The sequence below is a fragment of the Anomaloglossus baeobatrachus genome, chromosome 1 (assembly GCF_048569485.1).
Source record: "Anomaloglossus baeobatrachus isolate aAnoBae1 chromosome 1, aAnoBae1.hap1, whole genome shotgun sequence".
In the NCBI taxonomy this organism is placed as follows: domain Eukaryota; kingdom Metazoa; phylum Chordata; class Amphibia; order Anura; family Aromobatidae; genus Anomaloglossus; species Anomaloglossus baeobatrachus.
In genome coordinates this window covers 434,877,817-434,905,038 of record NC_134353.1, presented here as the reverse complement: position 1 = coordinate 434,905,038, position 27,222 = coordinate 434,877,817, and the positions used below count along the sequence as shown (strand labels likewise).

Genomic DNA, 27,222 nt, shown 5'->3' with positions numbered 1-27,222 from the left:
AACTGCCGCACCTCCTTCACTGTGGTGGGTCTTGGCCAGTCCTTGATTACAGTGACTTTCTCCGGATCAGGTGCCACACCTTCTGCGCTGACCACATGACCCAGGTACTGTACCTTTGGCTTCAAGAGGTGACATTTGGACGGCTTGATCTTCAGGCCATATTTCGACAAGGACTCAAACACTTCTGCTAAGTGCTTCAGGTGGTCCTCATAAGTCTTGGAGTAGACTATGACGTCATCCAGGTACAACAGCACGGTTTCAAAGTTGTGGTGGCCCAAGCAGCACTCCATCAACCTTTGGAATGTCCCTGGGGCGTTGCAGAGCCCGAATGGCATACAATTGAACTCACAGAGGCTCATTGGTTTCGTGAATGCAGTCTTCTCCTTGTCCGCCTCTGCCACGGGAACCTGCCAATACCCACTGGTGAGATCCAAGGTGGAGAAATAGTTAGCTGACTTTAAGGCTGTTAGTGACTCCTCTATTCTGGGCAGTGGATAAGCATCTTTATGTGTAATGCGGTTAATTTGCCTGTAATCTACACACATTCTCATCGTACCATCTTTTTTCTTTACGAGCACTAGTGGAGCTGCCCAGGGGCTACAACTATCTCTGATAACCCCAGCCTCCTTCATTTCCCGTAACATTTCCTTGGCACACTGATACTGTGCGGGGGGTACAGGGCGGTATCTCTCTTTAATGGGATGATGATCACCCGTGGGGATTTGATGTTTAACCCCTTTCACCTGCCCAAAATCTAGGGGGTGTTTGCTGAAGACCCGCTCGTACTCCTGTACCACCCGGTAAACCCCATGCTTTTGGTGCGAGGGGGTGGAGTCGGTGCCTACATGTAACTTTTGGCACCAGTCTTCCGGCTGCCCCTTGGAGCCATTGTCTTCCGCCTGGTCGGACGGGATCAAGGGTTCCACTGCTTTAATGGTATTGTTGCTGACAGTGTACAGTTTTGCTACAGTGGCGTACCGGGGCAATTTGGCCTCCTCCTCCCCACAATTCAAGACACGGACGGGCACTCTCCCCTTGCGGACGTCCGCTACCCCTCTGGCTATCAGGACTCCAGGCCTACTGTCTGAATACACCGGTTCTACCAAGGCATGGTAATCCTGACCCTTGAGGCCTATTGCTGCCCGACACCATATCAACATTTCACTTCTTGGGGGTATTACAATGGGGAGGGGGTCACTTACCCTCACACTGCCAATTTCTCCTCCGGCTAGCTCTACCTGCTGCCTCCTCATCAGGGCTCTGATCTCCCTCTGTAGGACACGCTGCTGCCCGGAGCTGGCAGTTTCAGACGCCTGTTGCAACAAAATTATCACTTCGGCAATACAATTTTCTATCACATTTGTACCAATGGTTAGCAGTGGGTCAGATTCTTTGCGATCAATATCTACAATTATCATCCCCTGACATGGCAATTCCACCCGCCCCACTTTAATGGTTACTTCTTTGTACCCAATTTGAGGTAAGGGCTGACCATTACTGGCCACAATTGTTAAATCATCATCTGGGCCATGGTCAATGTCTGAATCAGCCCAATATCTTTTGTACAGTTTGTGGGGGATGGTTGTTACCTGGGACCCCGTATCCAGGAGGGCATTCAAAGGGATCCCATCCAGCACAATGGGAAGGACCGGTCGTCCTCCCACGTACTTGCTGCGGCTGGGGTTTGAGCCGGGCTTCCTTACACCTGGGGGTTGGCTCCTGGCCCCAGGCTCAGCCCGTTTAAAGGACAGCGTCGTGCAATGTGGCCCGCCTGGTTGCAGTGGCGGCAGATCGGTTGTCCTGTTGAATCATACCGGTCTGTGTCTCTGCCTCGGGTCGGCGGAATCCTCCTCTGTCGCATCCATGGGACGTCCTCTGGGCTGGAGGCCAACTCGATTTTTGCAGGCGAGGGGGTCATTTGTAGAGACTGCACGGTCTTGGCAAGGGCAGCCACAGTCTTGGTCAGCTCCTGGAACTGCTGTCTGAGCTCTGCAGTGGGATCCTTATCCAGGGACTGCGCCTCAGCCCCTGCAGTGGCTCGTGTTGCAGGCACCACCCCGGGGTACGTGATAGCAAGAGGCCGGAGGGGTACTGGGTCATTCGGTGTAGATTCTCTCAGTACCCTGATGGCCTGGTCCTTAAACTTGGCAAAGTCCAGAGCAGGGTTCTGCAGGACCAGGATACGCAGCTGGGTCCTGTGGGCATCTGACAGGAGCCCCTCTATGAACTGCTCAGTTAGGAGTTTGTCTTCTTCACGTACACTCTCTGGATCCACCTGTTTAACTGCTTTCAGGGCCTCCTGCAAGTTTAAGGCATAGTCCCTTATGCTGTCTGTGGCCCGCTGCTTGCACCCAAAGAATCTCATCTTTATCTCTGCTGCGGTGCGGGTGTCAAAAGTACTCTTTAGCTTGGCCAGTATCTGGGCTGCTGTCCCTTTATCTGTATCAGGCCAGGACTTCGCTTCACGCTGGGCTGCGCCGGCTAGCTGTCCCATTAATATGCCCACCTTCTGGCTCTCAGTCAGAGGATACACCCGGAACAAGCTGTGCAGGCTTTCTCTGAAGTCACTCAAGGTATGGGACTCCCCGGAGTACTGCGGCAGCCATTCTGCTCCCGGGATGTACGGCATTGTGATCGGCATTACCGGCGCTACAGTGGGGGCTGGGGCGACGGCGACTGGGACTACTTCGGCCGGTGCTGCGGCGCCTTGGGCGATGGCAGCCACCTGCTCTCCCTCGGAGTCGGACATCTTCCTCCCCCTTAGTGAACCTTACCAGGCTCCGTTCACTTTTCAAATTTTCCTCTGGGTCGCGCGGGGTTAACAGCGCTCTGCTCTGATGGTGCGCTCCCTTCGCGCTCTTTGTCAGGCACGCCCCCCTTCTTTCTGCGCTCAGCGAGGCTAATGGCGGCGGCAGTTTTCAAACAATGAAACACGCAGTAACACAGTCTTTTAAGCGCAATTCTTCAGGCGCACAGTACCCGGTGTGACCGGGCACGAAATCCTGTTCGTGACGCCAAAGTTGACTCGCCCACCCCAGGGCTATGGGACACCCGGTGCCGGGCCGGACTAGTCCGGTGGTAGTCAGTGGTGGCTGGGCCCGGCTCCGTGGCCCTGGTGGGTGTCAGTAGAATATGTGGCTTGCTTGTTAATGGTTGTGTTCGTGACGCCACCTGTGGTATGCGGCTATTAAGCCGCCGCTGCTGTGTGAGGCCTCCGGGATGATGATATAGCAGCTATGGTAGTACTGCTCCCCACAGGTGGAGCAATGCCCGGGGCACAGTTGGTGCTTGTGGAAGTCTATGGTGCTGTGTGACTAACACGGTGCAGGGCCGACAAGCAATGAAAGAAACAGGCACAAACAGTAGTCTCTTTACCTTCTCCTCTTTTACTCGGCAGAAACTTAGTCCTGGGAGACCGTCACAGATGGTAAAGGTGGTCCGGCCGGCCTGGAAGTGCCTGGGGTGATCTTTGGCCAGTTGAGTATGAGGCCTACTCCTTAATCTTTCTCTGCTGTTTTAGGACACTGCACTTTGGGTTTGCAATTGCCCTCTTGCTGCTGGGACTTGTTGTTCGTCCCCTTTTCTGTGTGGTAGACTGCGCAGGCCCTCTCTGGTGCTTCTCTGCTGGAGCCCACACCAGGCCCTTGGAATGCAGCTGTACCTTCAGATTGCTTCTGGGACAGGGGGCTTGCAGCTCTCCTGCCCTCCGGATTCAGCTACCAGGGATGGATTTTATGCCCTGGCAACTACAGATTCCGATGTCCGAGTCTCTGCTGTGCCTCTCTGCTCCCCTTGCTTCCCTGGGCCAAGCTATCCAAGCTCTAGGCCCCAGTTTCACAAGGCAGCACTACTCTGCGTCTGCACTCTTTCACTCCTGTCTCCAGACTAACCCCCACTTCCTCCTTCCAGCCAGACTTAAGGAATGCTCCCTGAAGTTCCAGGTTCAGAGCTCCCCCTGCTGGCCGGAGGGAGAACTGCGGTTGGTGTTACACTTACTGGCCAATAGATCTCCCAATTACCTCCAGGCTCAGCATTAACCCTTTGGGAGGGCAATGCTGTTGTGGCGACCAGGTCCTGGGGCGCCACATGCGCACATAGCCTTAATCTCTCCCTGCCTGTGAGTAAGCTGTCCCTAGCTGTCCCTATGTCACACACTGCAGGAACAGACCATATGCAGCCCTAAGAAGAGGATTTTTTTTTTTGCAGCAGTTCTATGATTTACACAGCTGGTAGAACAGTGGACACTGTCTTCAGCCCTTAAAAGGACTATTTTGGATTCTGCAGCAGGAACACTATCTCATAGAACAAACTGCACTGTCCCTATACCTGTTTTTAGGATTTACACAATCGCTAACAGCTAATGCTAAATAGCTTCAGCCCTTAGAAGGACTAGTATTAGTTGGCTGGAAAAACGCTGTACCGCACACAGTACAGTCTCACTACACCGGCAGCTCCAGAATGAATGCGTGCACACAAAATGGCGGCTGCCTTATATAGCCCCTATGACGCTGTGCGGCCAAGCCAATCACAGTAACACCACAACAAAGATGGCTGCGGCGTTACTGTGAGGGCAAGCAACGTAAGATGTGTTCATTGGCTGGAAAAAAGCGCCAGGAAGTCCAGAAACGAAAATGAAAGTAACGGAGCGAATACCACATTAGCCGTCGGATAGCGAATACCTCGGATACCCTATTAGCCGTCTGATACCAAATAGTGGCTCATACATTCGCTCATACCTACAGACCACGTAACACTTAGATTGCACACAGGTGGACGTCCTTTCACTAAGTATGTGACTTATGAGGATAATTGCTTGCACCAGAAATTAATACAGTAGGGTCTTCATAGTAAAAGGTTGAATATATATGAACAGGACAATTTTAATTAATTTTATCCCATAAATTTAATTTTTGCCTATATTTTTCTCACTTCATGCCCCCAACTTACAGTATTTAGTGCTGATGCATCACACCCAAATCGGAATACAAAAATAATTAAACACGGGTTGTGAGTGACGTAACAAAATAGGTAGAAAGCCAAGAGTGGTGAATAGTTTCACAAGGCACCATATTGTGTAAACCATATTGGTTTTAAAATAATATTAGAGAAAGAAGAATATTTTATTGAAAGATATTAGCCACTGGGTATACTGTATACACCAGTTTTGTTATGTGTGGACATGGCATATAATATTGTGTTTACTGTTGATTAGTACTTAGTGGCTTTTCTAACATCTTTCACCATTTTACTACCTTCAGTATGTACACTCCATGCAGCTACTGTGTATATGTAGTGAGTCAGTGGCTTAAGTGCATTCACTAATCTACAATAGGTGAATAAAGCATGGTAAATTAAGAGTGAGAAAGTAAAGCCTGCTTTACACCTTACGATCCAGCATACGATATCATATGCGATCGTAACCGCCCCCATCGTATGTGCGACACGTTCAATTTGTTGAATGTGCCGCACAAACGATTAACCCCCGTCACACGTACTTACCCGTCCATATGACCTCAATGTGGGCGGTGAACGTCCACTTCCTGGAGTGGGAGGGACGTTCGGCGTCACAGCAACGTCACGCGGCAGCCGGCCAATAGAAGCGGAGGGGCGGAGCTGAGCAGGACGTAAACATCCCACCCACCTTCTTCCTGCCTCATTGCTGGCCGGGAGCCGCAGGACGCAGGTAAGATCTGTTCATCGTTCTCGGGGTGTCACACACTGCGATGTGTGCTACCCCGGGTATGATGAACAATCTGACATTCAATTCTAGAGAAATGAACGATGTGCGTGCGATGAACGTATTATCGTTCAATTGCAATCGCATGTACCTGTCACACACTGCAATGTACCTTACGATGCCGGATGTGCGTCACGACGTGACCCCGCCGACACATTGTGTGCTCTACAACCCGTTAGGTAAACACTTTACTATTATGTGTGTTCCTTTGGTGTCGATTCTGACACTTTTATATTTATATTTACATTTCCTTGGACAAATTGCCCACTGGTTGTTGCTATTCTGAGCAGTTTTTCCTTAGTTTATACCTGCATTTTGGATGTTTGGGTGAATTGCTCTGGGTGATTCACTCTGGTTTTCTCTGCTGATATCAGCTAAACATTATGCTGTGGCATGACCTCTGACCACAGTTTCTCCTTTTTTCTTAATACATGAGTTTATATTGCGATTTACTGATGTGTACTTTGTGATTCACCCTTGTACTTCACTCTCATCCTTATATTAATTTACATATTGATATTTATATTGATATTTATATGCAGGTTACTCCGTGACCCCCTTTTTTTCTAGTCAACAGTCGTGTTTTTTAATATTGCATGAGATATTTATTTATTATGCTTCTTTTAATGAATATTAATAAAGATAATTTTTTCATGACCCCTTGTTCGGTTTTTGTTCTTTTTTGGTGATATATATTATAAATCCGAATGGTCTCTATGGTCCAACATACCCCCACACTTGCTATAACCTTGTGACAATTATTATTGTCATATATAATTCTGTCGGTGTGGCACTGGTTATTTTCTGATTATTGGTGTTCATTGTAAGATACATTGCAGCGTGTAAGGGGTGCTTCACACATAGCGAGATCGCTACCGAAATCGCTGCTACGGCACGGTTTTGGTGACGCAACAGTGACCTCATTAGCGATCTCGCTGTGTGTGACACTGAGCAGCGATTTGGCCCCTGCTGCGAGATCGCTGCTCGTTGCACACAGCCCTGGTTAGTTTTCTTCAAAGGCGCTCTCCCGCTGTGACACACAGATCGCTGTGTGTGACAGCGAGAGAGCGACGAAATGAAGCGAGCAGGGAGCAGGAGCCGGCATCTGGCAGCTGTGGTAAACTGTAACCAGGGTAAACATCGGGTAACCAAGGTGGTTACCCGATATTTACCTTAGTTACCAGCCTCCGCAGCTCTGACGCTGCCTGTGCTGCCGGCTCCGGCTCTCTGCACATGTAGCTGCAGTACACATCGGGTTAATTAACCTGATGTGTACTGTAGCTAGGAGAGCAAGGAGCCAGCGCTAAGCAGTGTGCGCGGCTCCCTGCTCTCTGCACATGTAGCTGCAGTACACATCGGGTTAATTAACCCGATGTGTACTGTAGCTAGGAGAGCAAGGAGCCAGCGCTATGCAGTGTGCGCGGCTCCCTGCTCTCTGCACATGTAGCGATGTTATGATCGCTGCTGCGTCGCTGTGTTTGACAGCTAAGCAGCGATCATACCAGCGACTTACCAGGTCGCTGTTACGTCACAGAAAATGGTGACGTAACAGCGACGTCGTTGTCGCTGTCGCTATGTGTGAAGCACCCCTAAAGCGGGCTTTAGATAAAGAAAAAAAATTGACAATTTGACTTTTTCCAGAGCTTATTTGAGCTTGACAGTGGTAAATGTTGACAAAAAGGACAAACACAGATATGGCCTGTTTGCACAGCAAGCGCATGTAGCTGATATTTACAAAACTGGGCTTGCAACCACCACTGAGACAGAACAGACCACCACTGGGAGCAAGGACAGTCTGTGAATAGAAAAACACAGCAACACTTAACAGATAAAGCTATGTAGTAACAGAATGCTGGGGGAAAAGAAAAAGGAATAAGCTTAGGCAATATGGAAGCTGTGTGTGTGGCTACCAAGGACATGTGCACAAATGGGGGCCACAAGTTTCCTTTCCTGAAGATCTCTTTTCATGTTCTGAAACATGCAGAAGAAAGAATGAAACCAAAAATATTAACATTCATCATCTAAAGGAAAACAAACAAGTATTGCAATAGTAATCGTTTTAGGCATATTTCGTTCTGAAGGCCTTACCTACTAATATTGGAATGCAACACTTACAACACTTCCAGTTCGGATGTACTTTATATACAATTATGTTTTACACTGGAAAGATACCAGGGACACAAGTTGTCAGCAATTATTGACAACGAGCTATCCCACTGTATTGGCATTTACAAATCATGCAGCTGGTTTTGTTGGAGGGTCAATGGTTCATTAATAAAACAGCAATAAATAATGAAACAGTATCCTCTTTTCTGCAATGCATATTAAATCTGGAAGTAGTGGGCTCCTATGATATACTAAACTGGATCAGCTGTCGCCAGTAGTCGATGATGATACTTACATCAATCTCACTCAGGATTACATCAATTACACTGCCTATGACAATTAAGAAATCAAAGACGTTCCAGGGGTCCCCGAAGTATCCCTAAAAGAAAAAGGAAGGTTAAAACAGGCTTGTGACTTGTGTTTAATTTCATTCAAATGTAATCAAGCTTTAGATTGAAGGGATTATCAGGGATTTTTTTTTCTATGTGCCTAAATACTAACAGGCAGGTAGTTTCTAACTATCTGCCTATTCTACCCAGTGCTGGCTCACAGCAGTTATGGACCGCTCCTGACTAGTATTCTGCTGCTTCACATTCAATGCATCTCTTTAAGTTACAGCTTCTTGGGCTAACTAGAAGCAAGATTGCCAACAAATCACAAAAGCAGATCCCGATCGCTTGGGGCTCGCTCACACGAGCAGTGTTTTATTAGATAGCCCTTGGACCAATGTTATACGATAGGGTAGTGCCGATCAACACTTTTTTCTCATGCTGATTTGGCATGAGAAAAAAATCACGGCATGCTTCAATTGGCAATGTATATTGGAAGGCACGCTCCCATTCAAGTCTGTTATTGTGATGAACTTTCTCGTAGTACAGGACACCCTAACTTATCTCGCATAAAGAAATCTACATGCCATCAATACTCAGCAGCTTATGAACAATAGTCATATTTAGCTCCCATCTTCTCCCTCTCCTGTCCAGACTGAGCATTGTCATATTATATTAATACATTGCAAAGCTGTTTACACTCTTCTGAAACTGCTCTTACTTAAATCTCTAATGACCTACTAACAGCTATTTTCCTCAAAGCTCAGTCCTAGGCCCCATCCTCTTGTTTCACCACCCCTATTGGACAAACAATCAGCAGATTTGGTTTTGGATATCATCTCTATGCTGATGATGCAAATATACACATCTTCTCCTGACATCACTCCCACATTAATAGAAAATACCAGTAAATGTCTGTCCGCCTGTGAAAGGGTGAGAGTGTATATGTGACGCCCTGGACTAGTCAGGTCGTCCCAGGTAGTCCCATGCACACACACACACCCTCCCCTTAGAAAGGTGACAGCAGCCAACCTACAAACCTTTGTCACCACCCTCTGGGTTTGATGTCCACACAAGGGGGGGCGGGGCCAGGCGGTTGGCTCCACCCACCGAGGAGTTCACAGGCCCGGAGGTGGGAAAACAGTTAGTCGTGAGATGAGCTTTGACAGTGAGTGAGGAGAGACAAGTTCAAGGGCAGACCTGTGCTCAGGCCTGCCAAAGTCTACACGAGGTGCCTGGGTTGGAGCCCAGGCACCTTTGGCAAAGTGGCAGGCGGTGGTGGCCGCCTGCAGGAGCTGGGATTACAGCCAGTGGAACTGTAGGGATCGGGGTCGGGCGGTGGCCCGCCGGTACCGAACCGGGGAACTGATTGGAAACCGGAGCACCAGGACAGGTACTCAGACCCAGTACGAGGCCCAGAAACAACTAGGCTAAGTCAAATCAACTGATTGAGGACTGGACTTTAGGACCTTTCCCACACAAGACCCGACTGAACACAACAGCCCAACGATTAGGGTAAAGCCACCGCCAAAGTATAGAGACCCAAGGGGCCAGCGTCTGCGGGCAAACAGGGCTCTTCCGACCCACAGCAAGCCGGGGAGCGGACTACCGTTGCTTAGGCATAGGAGTCATAACGTTCACATTAAAGAGGTGCAGGAGAAAGTCGGAAACCACCAACCTGTTAAGGGGAAGCTGCAGCCGGCTGCGGGCACCGTTCATCATCTCGTTTGGTTTACCAGAGACTCGAGTGTGTTTTATCATAGTGAGTACACCAGTGCCTCCGGGCTGCGCGCACCGCACCGCACAGCACCAGCACCCCAGCCAGCATCCATCCCCTCGCCTCAGCACCTCCCTCGGGTCCCCGGGACCATCATCCCCCCTACCCATGGAGGTGGTCAACACCAAACTGCGCAACACCGTCCCCGGGAGCCTAGTTAACGGCAGCGGTGGTGTCCATCCATTCACCACAACCCGTGGGTGGCGTCACGAACTTAAAATCCCCCTGAAAACCACCGCGGTTCCGGCCTTGGACCTCCCCACCAAAGTCCCTACATGTAGCGCCAATCCCCTTTCAGAGCGACGTGACCCCCCGGGTCCGTGGAAGAGCTCGAGCCACCCACCGACGAGCACAGATCCGAACGGCTCGGCAGCCGGCCGAGCCCCGGGGCGGTACACATCCGCTCTTCTGGCGTCACGAACAGGATTGAACCCATCCACTTACCTGTGGAAGTGCGCCTTGAGGTTGTCGTCAGCGGAGTCCCCGTTGAAAAATTGCAGAATCCGCCATCTTGTCACTATCCTGTGGCGCGAAGTTTCCCGCCCAAGCCGTCTTCTCCAAGCAAAAGGGCGCGAAAGTGAAGCCCCGCCCCCTGAGAGCAGAGCGGTGCAGAAAGCAAGTGAAGTGCCCCGAAAAAAACAAGGGGGGACGGAGGGAAGATGTCTGTACCTACTGGAGACGGCGCTGAGGGAGTGGCGGCGCCCGAAGACGGGAACGTGGCGGCCCTCGCTCCGGTCGCAAGAGCGGTGGAGGCCGCGGGTCCAGCGGTCGCTCAGGTAATGCTGATCTCCTTGCCCTACGTGCCCGGTGCTACTGTGCTAACCCAGTACGATGGGAAGCCTGATGCCTTGCAGGTGTTCCGGAAAAAGATAAACACTATCCATGACTTGTATGCCATGACTGGTAGACAGCGTGCGACGATAGTGCTAGGGCAGCTGACCGACGCGGCCGAGCAGGAAACGGAGACCTGGGCAGACGCGGACCGGGCGTCAGTGACCACCATCTTCGAGAAACTCCAGTCCGCCTTTGAAACCCGCACCGAGGCTGAGTTGCGGATGCAGTTCTACCAATGTCGGCAACGACCCGTGGACAGTATAAGAGACTATGCCTTGCGCCTGCAGATGGCCCTCCGGACGCTGAGGCAGGTGGATACCATCAGTGAGGCCGACAGCAACAAGATGCTAGTGGAGCAGTTCCTGCAGGGACTGGGGACTGCCGAAGATCGCAAACAGCTGCGGTTATGGACTTTGTAGCACGCCGACCTAGACTTTACAGTACTAAAGGAGCGGGCCATCAAGGCCCTGCACCACCAACCGTTGGCGCTCCTGATGCGGCCCCTTGGCCGTCTTGGTAGTGCCCCCTCCCTTGGCTCTACCGGCCCCTGCCGCACCCGTCGGGACGATGGAAGCGCTGGCCTCGCAGGTCCGACGCATGAACGAAGACCTCACCCGGATCCTCGCCGCACTCCAGCTACCGACGAGAGCCAAGCCCCAGGAGAAGATCCAGCTCGCCGACAGTCCGGAGGATGTCCCTTGGATGCAGCAGAGGAAGAACAATGACCCGCGGTATGGGCCACCTATTTGCTATAAGTGCAACAAGCCTGGCCATTACTCTAGGCGATGCCCATTAAATGAGCAACCTCTGAGGCCAAGGGCCAATCCTCAGGAGTAGACCCTCATGGCCCGACTGATTGGCAAGACCGGTACGTTGGAGGTCACCCCATCATCTCCCTGGCAGTGGATGGCGTCCCAACCATGGCCCTGTTGGACACTGGATCGCAGGTAACGACTATGCCTTATTCTTTGTACCAGCGATATTGGGCCGATAGTGAACTTGCCCCTCCCGATGATAGCATGACCATTTTTGCAGCCAATGGGCTCCCTATGACCCAGGTGGGATTTAAAGAGGTGACCCTGACTGTGGGACGGATCCAGCTGAAACGCCAAGGGATGATTGTGGTGTTGAATGAGCCCAGTGACCGTAACCCGAAAGTGGTCCTAGGGACCAATGTGATTGAGCACTGTATGGGAGAAGTGTTGAGCCTGTTCCAGCAGCTGTCTGCCACTGCGGGAGGGGGTCGGCATAGGGCACTCCAGCGTGAGATCCGAGCCCTCCTGCAACGGCAGCAAGTGAACCTGACGGGTGGAGAGATTGGTGGAGTGCGGGTGATGGACGCAGCCCCTTTAGTGGTCCCGCCAAGCAGCGAGATGATGATGTGGTGCAGGGCAGCAGTAGGCCCCCAAGGACGAGATTACCCGGTGTTGGTGGAACCCTCGCCTTCAGAGCACTGGCCCACAGTAATGGCAGCCAGGGGGGTGATTGACGTCAAGAAGTGGAGAGTGCCTGTGAGAGTGATGAATTGCGGGGAGGAAGAGGTTAGGCTCCCCCGCTACGCCATCATAGCTAAGCTGTTCACCATAGACGCCCACTCCATCCATGAAACTACCCCCACTACCCTTGCACCCAACATAAGCAGTGACACCTCATCCATGTGTGACGCCCTGGGTAAGCCAGGGGTCACAGGTCATGACACCACCACACCCTACACCCCGGATAGGTACACCGAAGCTACCCAAAAATCCTTATTGCCTTCCTCCAGGGGCTGAGGTTCACACCAGGGGGTGGGCCAGGCGGTTGGCTCCGCCCACCGAGGAGTTCACAGCCCTGGAGGCGGGAAAACCAGGCAGTTCAGTGGAGTCAGAGTTTGAAGTGAGAGTGAAGTGGTAGAGGAGCAAAGGAGAGGAGTTAAAGTGGAAGAGAAAGTGACAGTTGAAAAAGCCTGAAGTTGGTCCGGGTGTGTGCCCCGGACTGAGAACAGCAAGGTTAGCAGACGGCGGTGACCGGTGAGAGGCTGATCGGAGGTTGCCGAAAGGACCATGGACGGGTGGTGGCCCGGCAGTACTGGAACGGTATACGAAGAGAAGCCAGCACCATTGGCAGGGGCCTTTTGGATCCCGGCAAGGCTAGGAGTCGCCGTGAATTTGCCAAATCCGTCAGTGAAGGGGACCTCCTGGGTCTCCCAACAGCTAAGTCCCGATTAAAGGCAACAGTCCAACCGTAGGAGAGAGACACCACCACCGCCAAGGCACCCGTTTCTCAGGGCCAGCGCCTGCGGGCAAAGAGAGGCTCCTCCGGCCCATATCCAAGCCGGGGAGCAGGTTACCGGTGGGAACCCATCGCTACCAACATAGACTTAGGTGCAGGAAAAGGGACCGTCACCGTCAACTACTGGGGAAAAGCAATAGCAGCCGTCCGTGGGAACCGTCTTTCCAGCCATGTGTTTTACCGAGAACTGTGTCCCCGTCTCAGGCTGAGTGAGTACCACAGTGCCGTGAGGCACAGCGCTGCCCCCGCCTCCCTGCACCCCACCAAGCCCTGCACCGGCCCCGCCATCCCTCATCCCCCACCTCATCACTGGGTCCCGGGACAACCACCCCCTACCCACGGAGGGGAGAACCAACATCTTTGCTGCTCCCTGTCACCGCTCCCGGGATCCCCATACAGAGCAGCGGTGGTGCCCACACAATCACCACAACCGTGGGTGGTGTCACGGACAATAAACAATCCCAAAAACCAATCCCCTTTCACTCACGGGCGATGAGCGCCGCTCGACTCCCCGGGATCCGGCCCATCGCTCGAGCCACCGAGCAGCAGCAGGCCGCAGCAGCAGCGGCAGCCGGACCCGAGCAGTGGGAGAGCGTGGCGTCCCCTCCTCCGCCCGCGACAACTTGGCGTCACGAACAGGATCTTACCGCTCTGCCGTTGGGTAGAGGTGCGCCTTGTGACCGCCGGAGGTGTCCGGCCGAAAAATTTCGGAAGTCGCCATCTTTGGCGCGAAAAGTTCCCGCTCGAGCGTTTTCTCGAGTAGTGGAGGCGCGAAGGCCAAAACCCCGCCCCGATAGAGGAGGGGCCGGAAAGAGGCTAAGGGGGATGGAAAAAGATGTCTGCGCCCGACGGAGCCGCTGGAGGAGCGGTGGTCTCAGCCGCAGTGGCACCCGTGGATGGGAATGGGCCTGCCCAGGTCCCGGCCGTGCTGGCAGGAGGTGCCGCGGCCCCCGCTCTCGCTCAGGTGATGCCGTTCTCCTTGCCCTATGCGCCCGGAGCTACCTGGCTACCGCAGTATGACGGGAAACCTGATGCTTTACAGGTCTTCCGGGAAAAGCTTAATCCGCATCTGGAATTGTACCCCCTGACTGATAAGCAACGTGCAGCGGTAGTGCTGGGCCAGCTAACCGGCGCAGCTGAGCAGGAGGCGGAGACCTGGGCCGAGGAGGACCGGTTCTCTGTAGCCACCATCTTTGAGAAGCTACAGACTGCCTTTGAGACCTGTACCGAAGCTGAGCTGAGGATGCAGTTTTACCAGTGCCGGCAACGGTCTGTGGATAGCATTCGGGACTACGCTTTACGTCTGCAAACCGCCCTCCGCACACTAAAGCGGGTGGACACTATCAATGAGGCGGACAGCAACAAGATGTTAGTAGAGCAATTTGTGCAGGGGATGAGGTCCTCTGAGGATCGCAAACAACTCTGGCTGTGGGCCCTGGAACACCCTGATGTGGACTTTGCTGTGTTAAAGGAATGGGCCATTAAAGCACTGCAACCCCCAGCTTCAGAAATCTTGGAGCCAGCCCCGTGGCCAATCGAATCGGCCCCCGTCGTGGTGGCCCCTGCCCTACCAGCCTCTCCAATACCTAGAGCTCCAAGCAGCACGATGGAAGAACTGGCAGCCCAGGTCCGCCGCATGGACGGAGACCTCGCCAAGATTCTCGCTGCACTCCAACCTTTGACCAGATCCCAGCCTCCAACCAAGATACAGCTCGCCGACAGCCCTGAGGATGTTCCCTGGATGCAGCGGAGAAGTGCTAACAACCCGCGGAACAGACCTCCAACCTGCTACAAGTGCAGCATGCCTGGCCATTACTTCCGACAGTGCCCGTTAAACGAGCAACCCCTGGGGCCACGAGCCAATCCTCAGGAGTAGAACCCCGTGGCCCCCCAGACTGGCGGGACCGGTATATCGGGGCCCGGTCCATCATCCCCGTGGCTGTGAACGGCATACCGGTGATGGCTCTCTTGGACACTGGATCACAGGTAACCACCATACCATACACATTATACCAACGGTATTGGGGGACAGACGAGCTGGCTCCCACAGATACTAGTATAACACTGATTGCTGCTGATGGACTCCCATTGACCCAAGTGGGGTATAAACAAGTGGCTATGACAGTGGGGCGAGCTGAACTGCAACACCAGGGTATTATTGTGATCATGAATGAACCCAGTGATCATAACCCGAAGATAGTGCTAGGAACCAATGTGATGGAGCACTGTATGGGTGATGTGTTGGCCCTACTGCAGCAGCTGGCCGCCACGGCGGCGGGGAGCCGACAGAGAGCTGTGCAGCGTGAGATCCGAGCCTTGATGTACCGCCAGCATGTAAACTCAACAGGAGGAGAGATTGGTGGAGTGAGAGTGATGGATGCTGCTCCGTTGATTGTGCCCCCTAGAAGTGAGATGATGATTTGGTGTAGAGCAGCAGTAGGGCCTCAGGGGCGTGACTACCCCGCCATGATAGAGCCCATGCCCTCCGGGCACTGGCCCACCGTAATGGCCGCCCGAGGGGTGGTAGATGTAAAGAAGGGGAGAGTGCCCGTGAGGGTGCTGAACTGTGGGGTGGAAGAAGTCAGGCTTCCCCGGTATGCCACCCTTGACAAGTTGCTCACCCTGGATCCCCACGCCATCCACGAGGCGGCTCCCCCAGTTTCCCCACCTACTACCAGCACTCACCCGCCCCAAGGGGAGTTAAATGAGTGGCACCAACAGCTACACGTGGGCACTGACGATACCCCTACACATCACAAAGAAGGGGTATACAGGGTGGTGCGGGAGTATGAGCAAGTTTTCAGCAAACATCCACTAGACTTTGGGCAGATCAAAGGGGTCCAACATCACATCCCCACCGGTGAGCACCCCCCTATCAAAGAGAGGTACAGGCCTATTCCCCCTGCGCATTACCAATGTGCCAAAGATATGTTGAGGAACATGAAAGAGGCAGGGGTTATTCAGGACAGCTGTAGTCCCTGGGCCGCCCCGTTGGTACTGGTCAAGAAGAGAGATGGCACCATGCGGATGTGTGTGGACTACCGGAAGATTAACCAGATAACGCATAAAGATGCTTACCCACTGCCCCGTATTGAAGAGTCTTTGGCCGCACTGAGAACTGCGAATTACTTCTCTACCCTTGACCTCACCAGTGGGTACTGGCAAATGGCAGTGGCACCGGAGGACTGGGAGAAAACCACCTTCACCACCCCAATGGGGCTGTGTGAATTCAATAGTATGCCGTTCGGGCTGTGCAACACCCCTGGAACCTTCCAACGGCTGATGGAGTGCTGTCTGGGACATCTAAACTTCGAGACCGTCCTGTTATACCTGGATGATGTGATTGTGTACTCTCAGACGTATGAAGCCCATCTGGAGCACCTGGCCGATTTGTTCGCGTCCCTTGCCAAATACGGGATGAGGTTGAAGCCCTCTAAGTGTCACCTACTGAAACCCAGAGTGCAGTATCTGGGGCATGTAGTGAGTGCAGAAGGTGTCGCCCCCGACCCCGAGAAGATTACTGCCATCCAAGACTGGCCGAGACCAACCACAGTGAGAGAAGTAAGGCAGTTTCTGGGTCTGGTGGGATACTACCGACGCTTCATCAAGGGGTACACGAAGATGGCTGCCCCCATGCAAGACCTCCTCGTGGGACAGACCAAAGGTGGTAGACCCACCGGAGCCCCACTGGTGTGGGAAGAAAGGCATGAGGAATCCCTCCGCCAGCTGAAAGCGGCTTTGACCGGAGAGGAGGTCCTAGTGTACCCTGACTACGGCTGCCCATTCATCCTCTACACAGATGCCAGCAATGTGGGTTTGGGGGCAGTCCTATCCCAGGTCCAGGACGGGAAGGAAAAAGTGATTGCTTATGCTAGCCGAAAGCTCCAGCCGACTGAAAGGAACCCTGAGAACTACAGCTCCTTCAAGCTCGAGCTCCTGCCACTGGTATGGGCTATCACCGAGCGATTCCGCCACTACTTGGCCGCAGCAAAATTCACCGCTTTCACGGATAACAATCCGTTGACTCACCTGGACACGGCCAAGTTGGGCGCGTTGGAGCAGCGGTGGGTGGCCAGGTTAGCCAACTATGACTTCACAATCAAATACAGGGCCGGTCGTGTCAACATTAATGCTGATGCACTCTCTCGGATGCCCCACTTGTCAGAAGAAGGGTGCGAGGATGACGACCTCGAAGAGATCAAGTTGCCTGCATTTCACCAGCCACCAACTGAGAAGGTACATGTCCACCAACAACGGGTGAACCTGGATCCACTGCCCAGTCAGGAGTGGCAGGAAGCTCAAAGCCAGGTGCCCGCTGTCCGCCTAGTCAAGACCCTGGTGGAGCAAGGCGCTGCTGGGATGGACCCTGCCGCCCCAGCTGAAGCCCAACGCTTGTGGAAGGAACGGACCCGGCTGTATCTACATCAAGGGAAGTTGTACCGTGAGCTGATCAACCCGAAGACTCATGAGAAAATCCGCCAGTTGGTTATTCCCCAAGCTGATGTGCCCACTGTTCTGCAGGCATACCATGATGGTGCCAGACACTTCGGATGGAAGAAGCTGGAGATGCTGTTGAGAGAGCGGTTCTATTGGAGTGGGATGCGGGAGTCTGTAGAGGCCTGGTGCCGAGAGTGCGGTCCTTGCACGCTGAGGAGGAAGGACGAGGCCAGCCAGAAGGCGCCCCTACACCCGATCATTACACATCAGCCGCTGGAGCTGGTCGCCCTGGACCATGTCAAGCTCACCCCCAGCCGAAGTGGGTACACCTACGCGTTGACCATAGTAGACCACTATTCGAGGTTCATGGTGGTTGTCCCAGTCAAGGACCTAACTGGTCGTACTGCCGCTAGAGCGTTCCAGGCTTATTTCTGCCGACCACATGGATACCCAGAGAAAGTGCTTACTGACCAAGGCCCGGCCTTTGAAGCGGAGGTGTTCCATAAGTTCTGCCAGTTGTACGGCTGCAAGAAGATCCGGACCACCCCTTACCATGCCCAGACCAACGGCATGTGTGAGAAGATGAACCACTTGGTCCTGGGACTCCTCAAGACGTTACCGCTGGAAGAGCGGAACCTGTGGCCAGAGAAGCTACCCGACTTGGTCGATATGTACAACAATATCCCTTCCAGTTCGATGAAGTATACCTGATGAGGGCTCGGCCTGGTCGGCTACCGGTAGATCTGGACATGGGATTGGAGGCCCCAGAAGCACTCCCTTCGACAGCTGAATGGGAAACTCGGCGGAGGGTACAATACCGGCAGATTCAAGAATATGTCAAGAAGAACTTGAGTCGGAGTCGGGAACAGCAGGAGCAGCGCTTCAATCAAAAGGCGTCTGCTGGCCCTTTTCAGCCTGGAGATGTAGTGCTGAAGCGGAAGAGGAGAACCCACAAGCTGGATGATCAGTGGGAACAAACCCCATACGTCATACAGCCCACAGGATGGGAAGATGGGAAGGCCTACCAAATCAGTCGTGACCAAGGGGGCACTTTGGCCACGGTTTCCCGGGACCATTTGAAAAGGTGCCCACCAGCATTGAGGGCAACGGCTGAAGTACCGGTTCCTCCACTAGCAGAGAAGGCAAAAGAGGTGATCCACACTGTGATGGGTGACTTCCCAGCAGACTGGCCTACACAGAACGGCGCGGTGATTCTTCCAGTGATACTGTTCCCACAACCCGTGGATGAAGAAGTGATGGAGGCGGTCAACCGTGAGTCAGTACCAGTGCCCAGGGATGAACCTGTACCCAGCTCCCCTATGCCTCCGCCTTCCCCACACGATAGCAGGGAGGAGGAACTGATTGTTCCTTCTGCCCCACTGCCTAGCCCCACTTACACCGGACCCCGGAGGTCCACCCGTCCCAACCTAGGTAGGCTCCCACTTAGGTACAGGGAAACGGTTCTTTAAAAGGGGGGGAGGAAGTGTGTGTGTGTTTAAAAGTTTGAAAAGTTTAAAGAATGAAAATGAGTGATCAACCGAAGTTCACCTGATTAACCGTGATTTGGAACCGGCCGTTGCCGGCATTGTTGTCCCCGGAGGGACCATCTAGTTGCATAGGGAACTCTCTATGAACAGGCCCGAGAACTTGCAGGGCAACCACAAACATTAGTGGCATGTAAATAAAATATGTTTGTTGCAGCTACCGTTACCGCCTCCGGAGAGGCAGGTTGGAGGGAGGGCCCGCAGTGGAGCAGGCTGAGGCCCAGCCACCACCGGAACCGGTGGCTACCCTCTGGAGGGGAAGGACAGATCCCGTTCGGGTAACTGGTTCACGACTGGGGTCAAGGAGTGCTGCCTGTTTCTTAGAGGCAGCATCAGGGCAAGGTTACTTGGGTGGGAGAGAGCGGCAGTAGCAACAGTTTGAAATGTTACCGTAACGTTTAAGAAAAGTGCCTCCTGCTGTGGGATAATGTTACTATACTTGTCTTGTGTTTTTTCTATCTTTTCAGAAAAATAAAACCGGTGTTGGACGGACAGCCCGCGGACGGTCTGCATTTTGCTAAGGGGGAATGTGGCGCCCTGGGCAAGCCAGGAGTCACAGGTCATGACACCACCACACCCTACACCCCGGATAGGTACACCGAAGCTACCCAAAAATCCTTGTTGCCTTCCTCCAGGGGCTGAGGTTCACACCAGAAGGTGGGCCAGGCGGTTGGCTCCGCCCACCGAGGAGTTCACAGCCCTGGAGGCGGGAAAACCAGGCAGTTCAGTGGAGTCAGAGTTTGAAGTGAGAGTGAAGTGGTAGAGGAGCAAAGGAGAGGAGTTAAAGTGGAAGAGAAAGTGACAGTTGAGAAAGCCTGAAGTTGGTCCGGGTGTGTGCCCCGGACTGAGAACAGCAAGGTTAGCAGACGGCGGTGACCGTCTGCAGGAGAGGCTGATCGGAGGTTGCCGAAAGGACCGTGGACGGGTGGTGGCCCGGCGGTACCGGAACGGTATACGAAGAGAAGCCAGCACCATTGGCAGGGGCCTTTCGGATCCCGGTAAGGCTAGGAGTCGCCGTGAATTTGCCAAATCCATCAGTGAAGGGGACCTCCTGGGTCTCCCAACAGCTAAGTCCCGATTGAAGGCAACAGTCCAACCGTAGGAGAGAGACACCGCCACCGCCAAGGCACCCGTTTCTCAGGGCCAGCGCCTGCGGGCAAAGAGGGGCTCCTCTGGCCCATATCCAAGCCGGGGAGCGGGTTACCGGTGGGAACCCATTGCTACCAACATAGACTTAGGTGCAGGAAAAGGGACCGTCACCGTCAACTACTGGGGAAAAGCAATAGCAGCCATCCGTGGAAACCGTCTTTCCAGCCATGTGTTTTACCGAGAACTGTGTCCCCGTCTCAGGCTGAGTGAGTACCACAGTGCCGTGAGGCACAGCACTGCCCCCGCGTCCCTGCACACCACCAAGCCCTGCACCGGCCCCGGCATCCCTCATCCCCCACCTTATCACTGGGCTCCGGGACAACCACCCCCTACCCACGGAGGGGAGAACCAACAACTTTGCTGCTCCCTGTCACCGCTCCCGGGATCCCCATACAGAGCAGCGGTGGTCCCCACACAATCACCACAACCGTGGGTGGCGTCACGGACAATAAACAATCCCAAAAACCAATCCCCTTTCACTCACGGGCGAGGAGCGCCGCTCGAGTCCCCGGGATCCGGCCCATCGCTCGAGCCACCGAGCAACAGCAGGCCGCAGCAGCAGCGGCAGCCGGACCCGAGCAGTGGGAGAGCGCGGCGTCCCCTCCTCCGCCCGAGACAAATGCAGATAGAGGAGTGGTGCCAGGAGTTACATGTCGGCACTGAGTCTACCCCACTACACCACAAAGACGGGGTATACAGGGTGGTACAGGAATATGGGCAGGTTTTCAGCAAGCACCCGCTAGACTTTGGGAGGATTAAGGGGGTTCAACATCATATCCCCACAGGCACAAATCCACCCATTAAAGAAAGGTATAGGCCGATCCCACCAGCACACTATCAATGCGCCAAAGACATGTTAAGGAACATGAAGGAGGCAGGGGTCATCCGGGATAGTTGTAGTCCTTGGGCAGCTCCATTGGTGTTGGTAAAGAAGAAGGATGGCACCATGAGAATGTGTGTGGATTACCGGAAGATCAATCAGAAAACGCATAAAGATGCCTACCCTCTCCCCCGCATTGAAGAGTCGCTGGCTGCACTAAGAACTGCTAATTATTTCTCTACCCTTGACCTTACCAGTGGATACTGGCAGGTGGCGGTTGCACCAGAAGATCGTGAGAAGACCGCATTTGCTACCCCTATGGGGCTCTGCGAGTTCTACAGTATGCCATTCGGGCTGTGCAATGCCCCCGGGACCGTCCAATGACTCATGGATTGCTGCTTGGGGCATCTCAACTTCGAGACCGTGCTGTTATATTTGGATGACGTGATCGTGTATTCCAAGACGTACAAGGCCCATCTGGAGCACCTGGCAGAAGTGTTCGAGGCCCTCTCCAAGTACGGGATGAAGCTGAAGCCCTCCAAGTGCCACCAGCTGAAGCCCAAGGTGCAGTACCTTGGTCACGTAGTGAGCGCAGAAGGTGTAGCACCGGATCCTGAGAAAGTTGCTGCTATCCAGAGCTGGCCACGACCAACCACGGTGAGGGAGCAGTTCTACTGGAGTGAGATGCGGGAGTCTGTGGAGGCCTGGTGTCGAAAATGTGGTCCCTGTGCACTGAGAAGGCGGGACGAGGCCAGCCAAAAGGCCCCTCTGCAGCCGATCATCACTCACCAGCCGCTGGAGTTGGTCACCTTGGACCATGTCAAGCTCACGCCCAGCCGAAGCGGGTATACCTATGCCCTGACCATTGTGGACCACTACTCAAGGTTCATGGTGGTTGTCCCTGTTAAAAACTTGACGGGCCGTACCACAGCTAGGGCCTTCCAGGCCTACTTTTGCCGACCGCATGGCTATCTGGAGAAGGTGCTCACGGATCAGGGCCCGGCCTTTGAAGCGGAGGTGTTCCAGGAGTTTTGCCACTTGTACGGGTGCAAGAAGATCCGGACCACGCCGTACCATGCCCAAACTAATGGGATGTGTGAGAAGATGAACCACCTGGTCCTGAACCTCCTCAAGACACTACTGTTGGAGGAGAGGAACTTATGGCCGGAAAAGCTACCTGACCTGGTGGACATGTACAACATACCCTGCAGTTCCACCAGGTGCACACCTGCGTACCTGATGAGAGCTCGATCGGGGCGGCTGCCAGTGGACCTAGAAATGGACCTAGAAGCATCTGAAGCCCTTCCCTCCACTAACGACTGGGATGCCAAGCGACAGACGCAGTACTAACGGATCCAGGAGTACGTGGAGAGGAATCTGTGCCAGAGCCGAGAAAAGCAAGAGCAGTGCTTCGACAAGCGGGCTCCGGCTACCCCCTTTGAACCCAGGAATGTGGTGCTGAAATGTAAGAGAAGGACTCATAAGCTCGACGACCAGTGGGAAAGGACCCCATACGTCATACAACCAACTGAATGGGAAAACGAAAAGACCTACTTGATCAATCGCGACCAGGGGAAGACCACGACTACTGTTTCCAGGGACCACCTGAAGAGATGCCCAGATCCCTTGAGACTGGTAGATGAAGCTCCAGTTCCCGTGCCGAGCAGGGAACAGAAGAAAGAGGTGATTCATACCATGATGGGGGACTTCCCAGCAGACTGGCCTATGCAGAATGGCGTGGTAATTGTTCCTGTGATAATGTTCCCACAACCTGTGGAAGAAATAGAGACGGAGACGCCCGCCAGCGAGCCACCTGAACAAGCGCCCAGTGATGCACTTATACCACACCCCCGTAGGTCTCTACCAGCTATACCTGACATACGGGAAGAGGGACCGCTTGTCCCCTCCATCCCATTGCCTCCCCCTGCACTGGGCCCAGGAGGTCCACACGCCCCAACCTAGGTAAGCCCCCGCTAAGGTACAGGGAGACTGCCATCTAGGGGTGCAATATGTTGATTATGTAAATAGCTGAATGAATGAGCACTAATCATCCGAGACTTTCATCTGATTAACATAAAGGTTATAGGCAGCGGATCCCGGCTGCCAAGTTGAACAGTCCCCGTTGGGACCCTACTGCCCATCCCCGTTGGGACTTTGTTTTACCCCGTTCATAAGAGACAAGGCCGAGAACTTGCAGGCCACCCAAAAACTTTTGGACTTGTAATTAACCCCCTTTAACCGTCCTTCCCGTTTCACAGCCTCCGGAGAGGCAGACTGGAAGATGGGCCTGCGGAAAACAGATGGCCGAGGCTCGCCACCATTGCAACCGGTGGCCATCCTCCGAGTCAGGGGCCCTAGAGACAAGCAGATGTGAAACCCTGCACCCGTTAAACAACACCTTGGCCCGTTCCTGGACTGGGGAAAAGGAGTGCTGCCCGTTTCTTAGGGGCAGCATCAAGGCTAGGTTTGTTTGGGTGGGTGACTGAAGGACCCGGTCCCGTTCCCATGTTAATAAAAATGTTACGGTTTGCAACGTTTAAGTATGTGCCTCCCGCAAGGGAAGATTTGAAGTCAATATTTGAAGCTTATACAACTGTTAGTATACTTGTATTGTGTTCCCGTTTTATCTTTCAGAAACAAAATAAACCGGTGATGGACGGGCAGCCCGCGGACGGTCTGCATTAAACCAAGGGGGAATGTGATGCCCTGGACTAGTCAGGTCGTCCCAGGTAGTCCCATGCACACACACACACCCTCCCCTTAGAAAGGTGACAGCAGCCAACCTACAAACCTTTGTCACCACCCTCCGGGTTTGATGTCCACACCAGGGGGGCAGAGCCAGGCGGTTGGCTCCGTCCACCAAGGATTTCACAGGCCCGGAGGTGGGAAAACAGTTAGTCGTGAGATGAGCTTTGACAGTGAGTGAGGAGAGTCAAGTTCAAGGGCAGACCTGTGCTCAGGCCTGCCAAAGTCTACACGAGGTGTCTGGGTTGGAGCCCAGGCACCTTTGGCAAAGAGGCAGATGGTGGTGGCCGCCTGCAGGAGCTGGGATTACAGCCGGTGGAACCGTAGGGACCGGGGTCGGGCGGTGGCCCGCCGGTACCGAACCGGGGAACCGATTGGAAACCGGAGCACCAGGAGGGGTACTCAGACCCAGTACAAGGCCCAGAAACAACTAGGCTAAGTCAAATCAACTGATTGAGGACTGGACTTTAGGACCTTTCCCACACAAGACCCAACTGAAGACAACAGCCCAACGATTAGGGTAAAGCCACCGCCAAGGCATAGAGACCCATGGGGCCAGCGTCTGCGGGCAAACAGGGCTCTTCCGACACAGCATGCCGGGGAGCGGACTACCGTTGCTTAGGCATAGGAGTCATAACGTTCACATTAAAGAGGTGCAGGAGAAAGGCGGAAACCACCAACCTGTTAAGGGGAAGCTGCAGCCGGCTGCGGGCACCGTTCATCATCTCGTTTGGTTTACCAGAGACTCCAGTGTGTTTTAACATAGTGAGTACACCAGTGCCTCCGGGCTGCGCGCCGCACAGAACCAGCAACCCAGCCAGCATCCATCCCCTCGCCTCAGCACCTCCCTCGGGCCCCCGGGACCATCACCCCCCCTACCCACGGAGGGGGGTCAACACCAAGCTGCGCAACACCGTCCCCGGGAGCCTAGTCAACGGCAGTGGTGGTGTCCATCCCTTCACCACAACCCGTGGGTGGCGTCACGAACTTAAAATCCCCCTGAAAACCACCGCGGCTCCGGCCTTGGACCTCCCCACTGAAGTCACTATGTGTAGCGCCAATCCCCTTTCAGAGCGACGTCACCCCCTGGGTCCGTGGAAGAGCTCGAGCCACCCACCGACGAGCACGGATCCGAACGGCTCGGCAGCCGGCCGAGTCCCGGGGCGGTACATATAAGTGACCTTTATCCACTGTGAAATGCTGCCAAATACTTATTTGCTGTTCATTGTATGCATTGTTACTGACCAGCCACAAGAGGCCGCTGTTTTGCATCTCTATTTGACTGCTTACTATACCAATATCTCAATGGACTTCTAGACTTGACTTCTCGGGCTGAGGAGGCAGAGTATGTGAGCTGCAGGGAAAGCAAGAGGTGTGCGTAATGAAAAGGAGTTGCCGCAAAAACACTTAAGTGAATTGGAATAAGATTCATGTTGGAGTTTAGTGAGGAGGACCGTGACGCGTGTGAGCAGCATCCTGTGTCGGAGATCACCATTCTGCAGTTGCTGGCTATACTGGTTTACCATGAGAGGATCTCCAAGTCTCTTATTATGGCAGCTAGACAGCATAGTACCTGGGTAGAGTAGGCTGGGCCCAGGACCGCGTGCAATCTACACTTTATGTTTTGGTACTAAAACACCTATCTGTTCTAGTTAGGCTGCCTATAGACACACAGTAAGACTTGCTGGCTCTGCTGTATTAGTTTACAGTTACATTTAAAATCTTAAAGGGACAGCGTCACACATTTGCATTGACTGCTGCTCTATAATTTTTCCAGGACTGTTTTGCTGAGCTGCGTGGCTTGCCTTCCCACTTTTGCCATTTGCCTTCTCTGTGAGGGAGGCTTCAACAACAAGGTATTCAGGGGGTTTATAAGATTTGTTTATGTTTAGGTGGATAAGTTGTGAACTCTTGTGCTGCACCCTGGTTGGGCATGTTCATGCACACACAATTACTTCTGCTTACCAGAAGGATTACTAGGTATTAGGTGACTGCTCAGACAGTCCCTTGGTTAGGCAAAGGTTGGTGAGAAGGCAATATAAATTGCCGTTACGGGTGGCACAGCACAGTGGAGTTAGTCTTATGCCTTGTATTTATATTGTTCTGCTTTATGGATGCCTTTGTGTTGTTGTAAAGTAAAGCAATCATTTATCAATCCAACTGCCTAAAGTCCTTTTCCTGCAGCGTGGTGTTGCTGTATACTGAGGAACCCACCCTGCACACGGCTTACACGCTGTCTCCAACATCATGTGTTCCCTGAAGGGAAACTAAACTCATGTTTCTATCTCTACTAACCTACTTATACCCGATATTACAATTACAATAACTCTCAAGTAGCACACTTCCTGTCTTGAGGTCATATTTGACACAAAACTTTCCTTTATTCCTTATATTCAATTTCTCACCAGCTCATGTAACCTGCATCTTAAAAACACTTCCAGAATCCAACCTTTTCTCACCTCTGAAACTGCAAAAACTTTGTGGCTCTTACTCATTCTTTTCTGGATCACCGCAACTCTCTACTTATCAGTCTTCGTCTAGCCAAACTTCTACTCTCCAATCCATTCTAAATGGGGCAGCAAGGGTCATATTTTTTTCCAGCAGTTTCGCCAATGCCTCCACCTTGCACCAGTCATTCCACTGGTTACATATTCGCTACAGAATACAATATAACATTAACTCTCTCACACAAAGCTCTACACAGTTTTGCACCACCCTATATCTCATCTCTGTATATCTCCCTGTCACATGGAGTTTTGTACAAACTTCACCGAGTATCATGGTGGCATTGGTCACGGCTCACATTGCAGATTCTGACACTCTGCCAATGGTTTCTCTGGTTTCTGGTATCAACACAGGCAGACTTGGGTGTCGACCTGCTGTTTACTGATTCATAGGCAGGCTAGCAACAGTTAATTTCTGCTAGTCTGCTTGTGAGGCTCCTTTGATCACATGTGGTGGAGAAGCCTCTCACGTCTCCTCCCCTCCTGGATGAAATCTTCTAGCCATGTTACCTATAGTTTATTCTGTGTTGGTCTGTGAACTTTTGTGTCCCAGACTTTCTAGTGAAAGTGTTGCTTTTTGCATGGAGCGGTTGTGGAGTTTACCCCTGTTGTCTTGTGGCTTCCTTCCTGCTCTTGGTTTCCTCCTAATTCCTTATTGTCTTATACCTCTGTGTGTGCTTGCTGAGTGACAGAGTTTTAATTTCCATTGTCTGTCTATTTCTGTGGGTTTCAGCTCACTCCTGTCTTTTCCCTACCTGGGGAAGGGGGTATACGATAAGAACTGGCCATGAGCAGGGCCAGGAAAGACACTCAGGCCTCTACACCATTAGGAGTATCCCTGAGGTTAGGGATAGCTTAAGGCCCCTTAGCTTGAGGGTCAGTGCAGGATCCCCAGTTTCTTAGCTATTTCATAGTCATTATGACACACCCTACATGTGCTCTCCATTCTGCAACTGATTTAAGACTAAA

The 27,222-nt window shown here is 53.0% G+C and overlaps 1 protein-coding gene across 2 annotated transcripts in view; it reads right to left on the bottom strand.

Annotated features, from left to right (window-relative positions):
- CACNA1S (calcium voltage-gated channel subunit alpha1 S) overlaps positions 1-27,222 on the bottom strand; it is a 2,360,423-nt gene that overhangs the window by 747,062 nt on the left and 1,586,139 nt on the right. For both annotated transcript variants that reach the window (XM_075352638.1, XM_075352639.1), the window contains exon 29: positions 8,139-8,222. In XM_075352638.1, the coding sequence (XP_075208753.1) occupies positions 8,139-8,222 (84 nt within the window). The remainder of the gene's footprint in view (positions 1-8,138; positions 8,223-27,222) is intronic.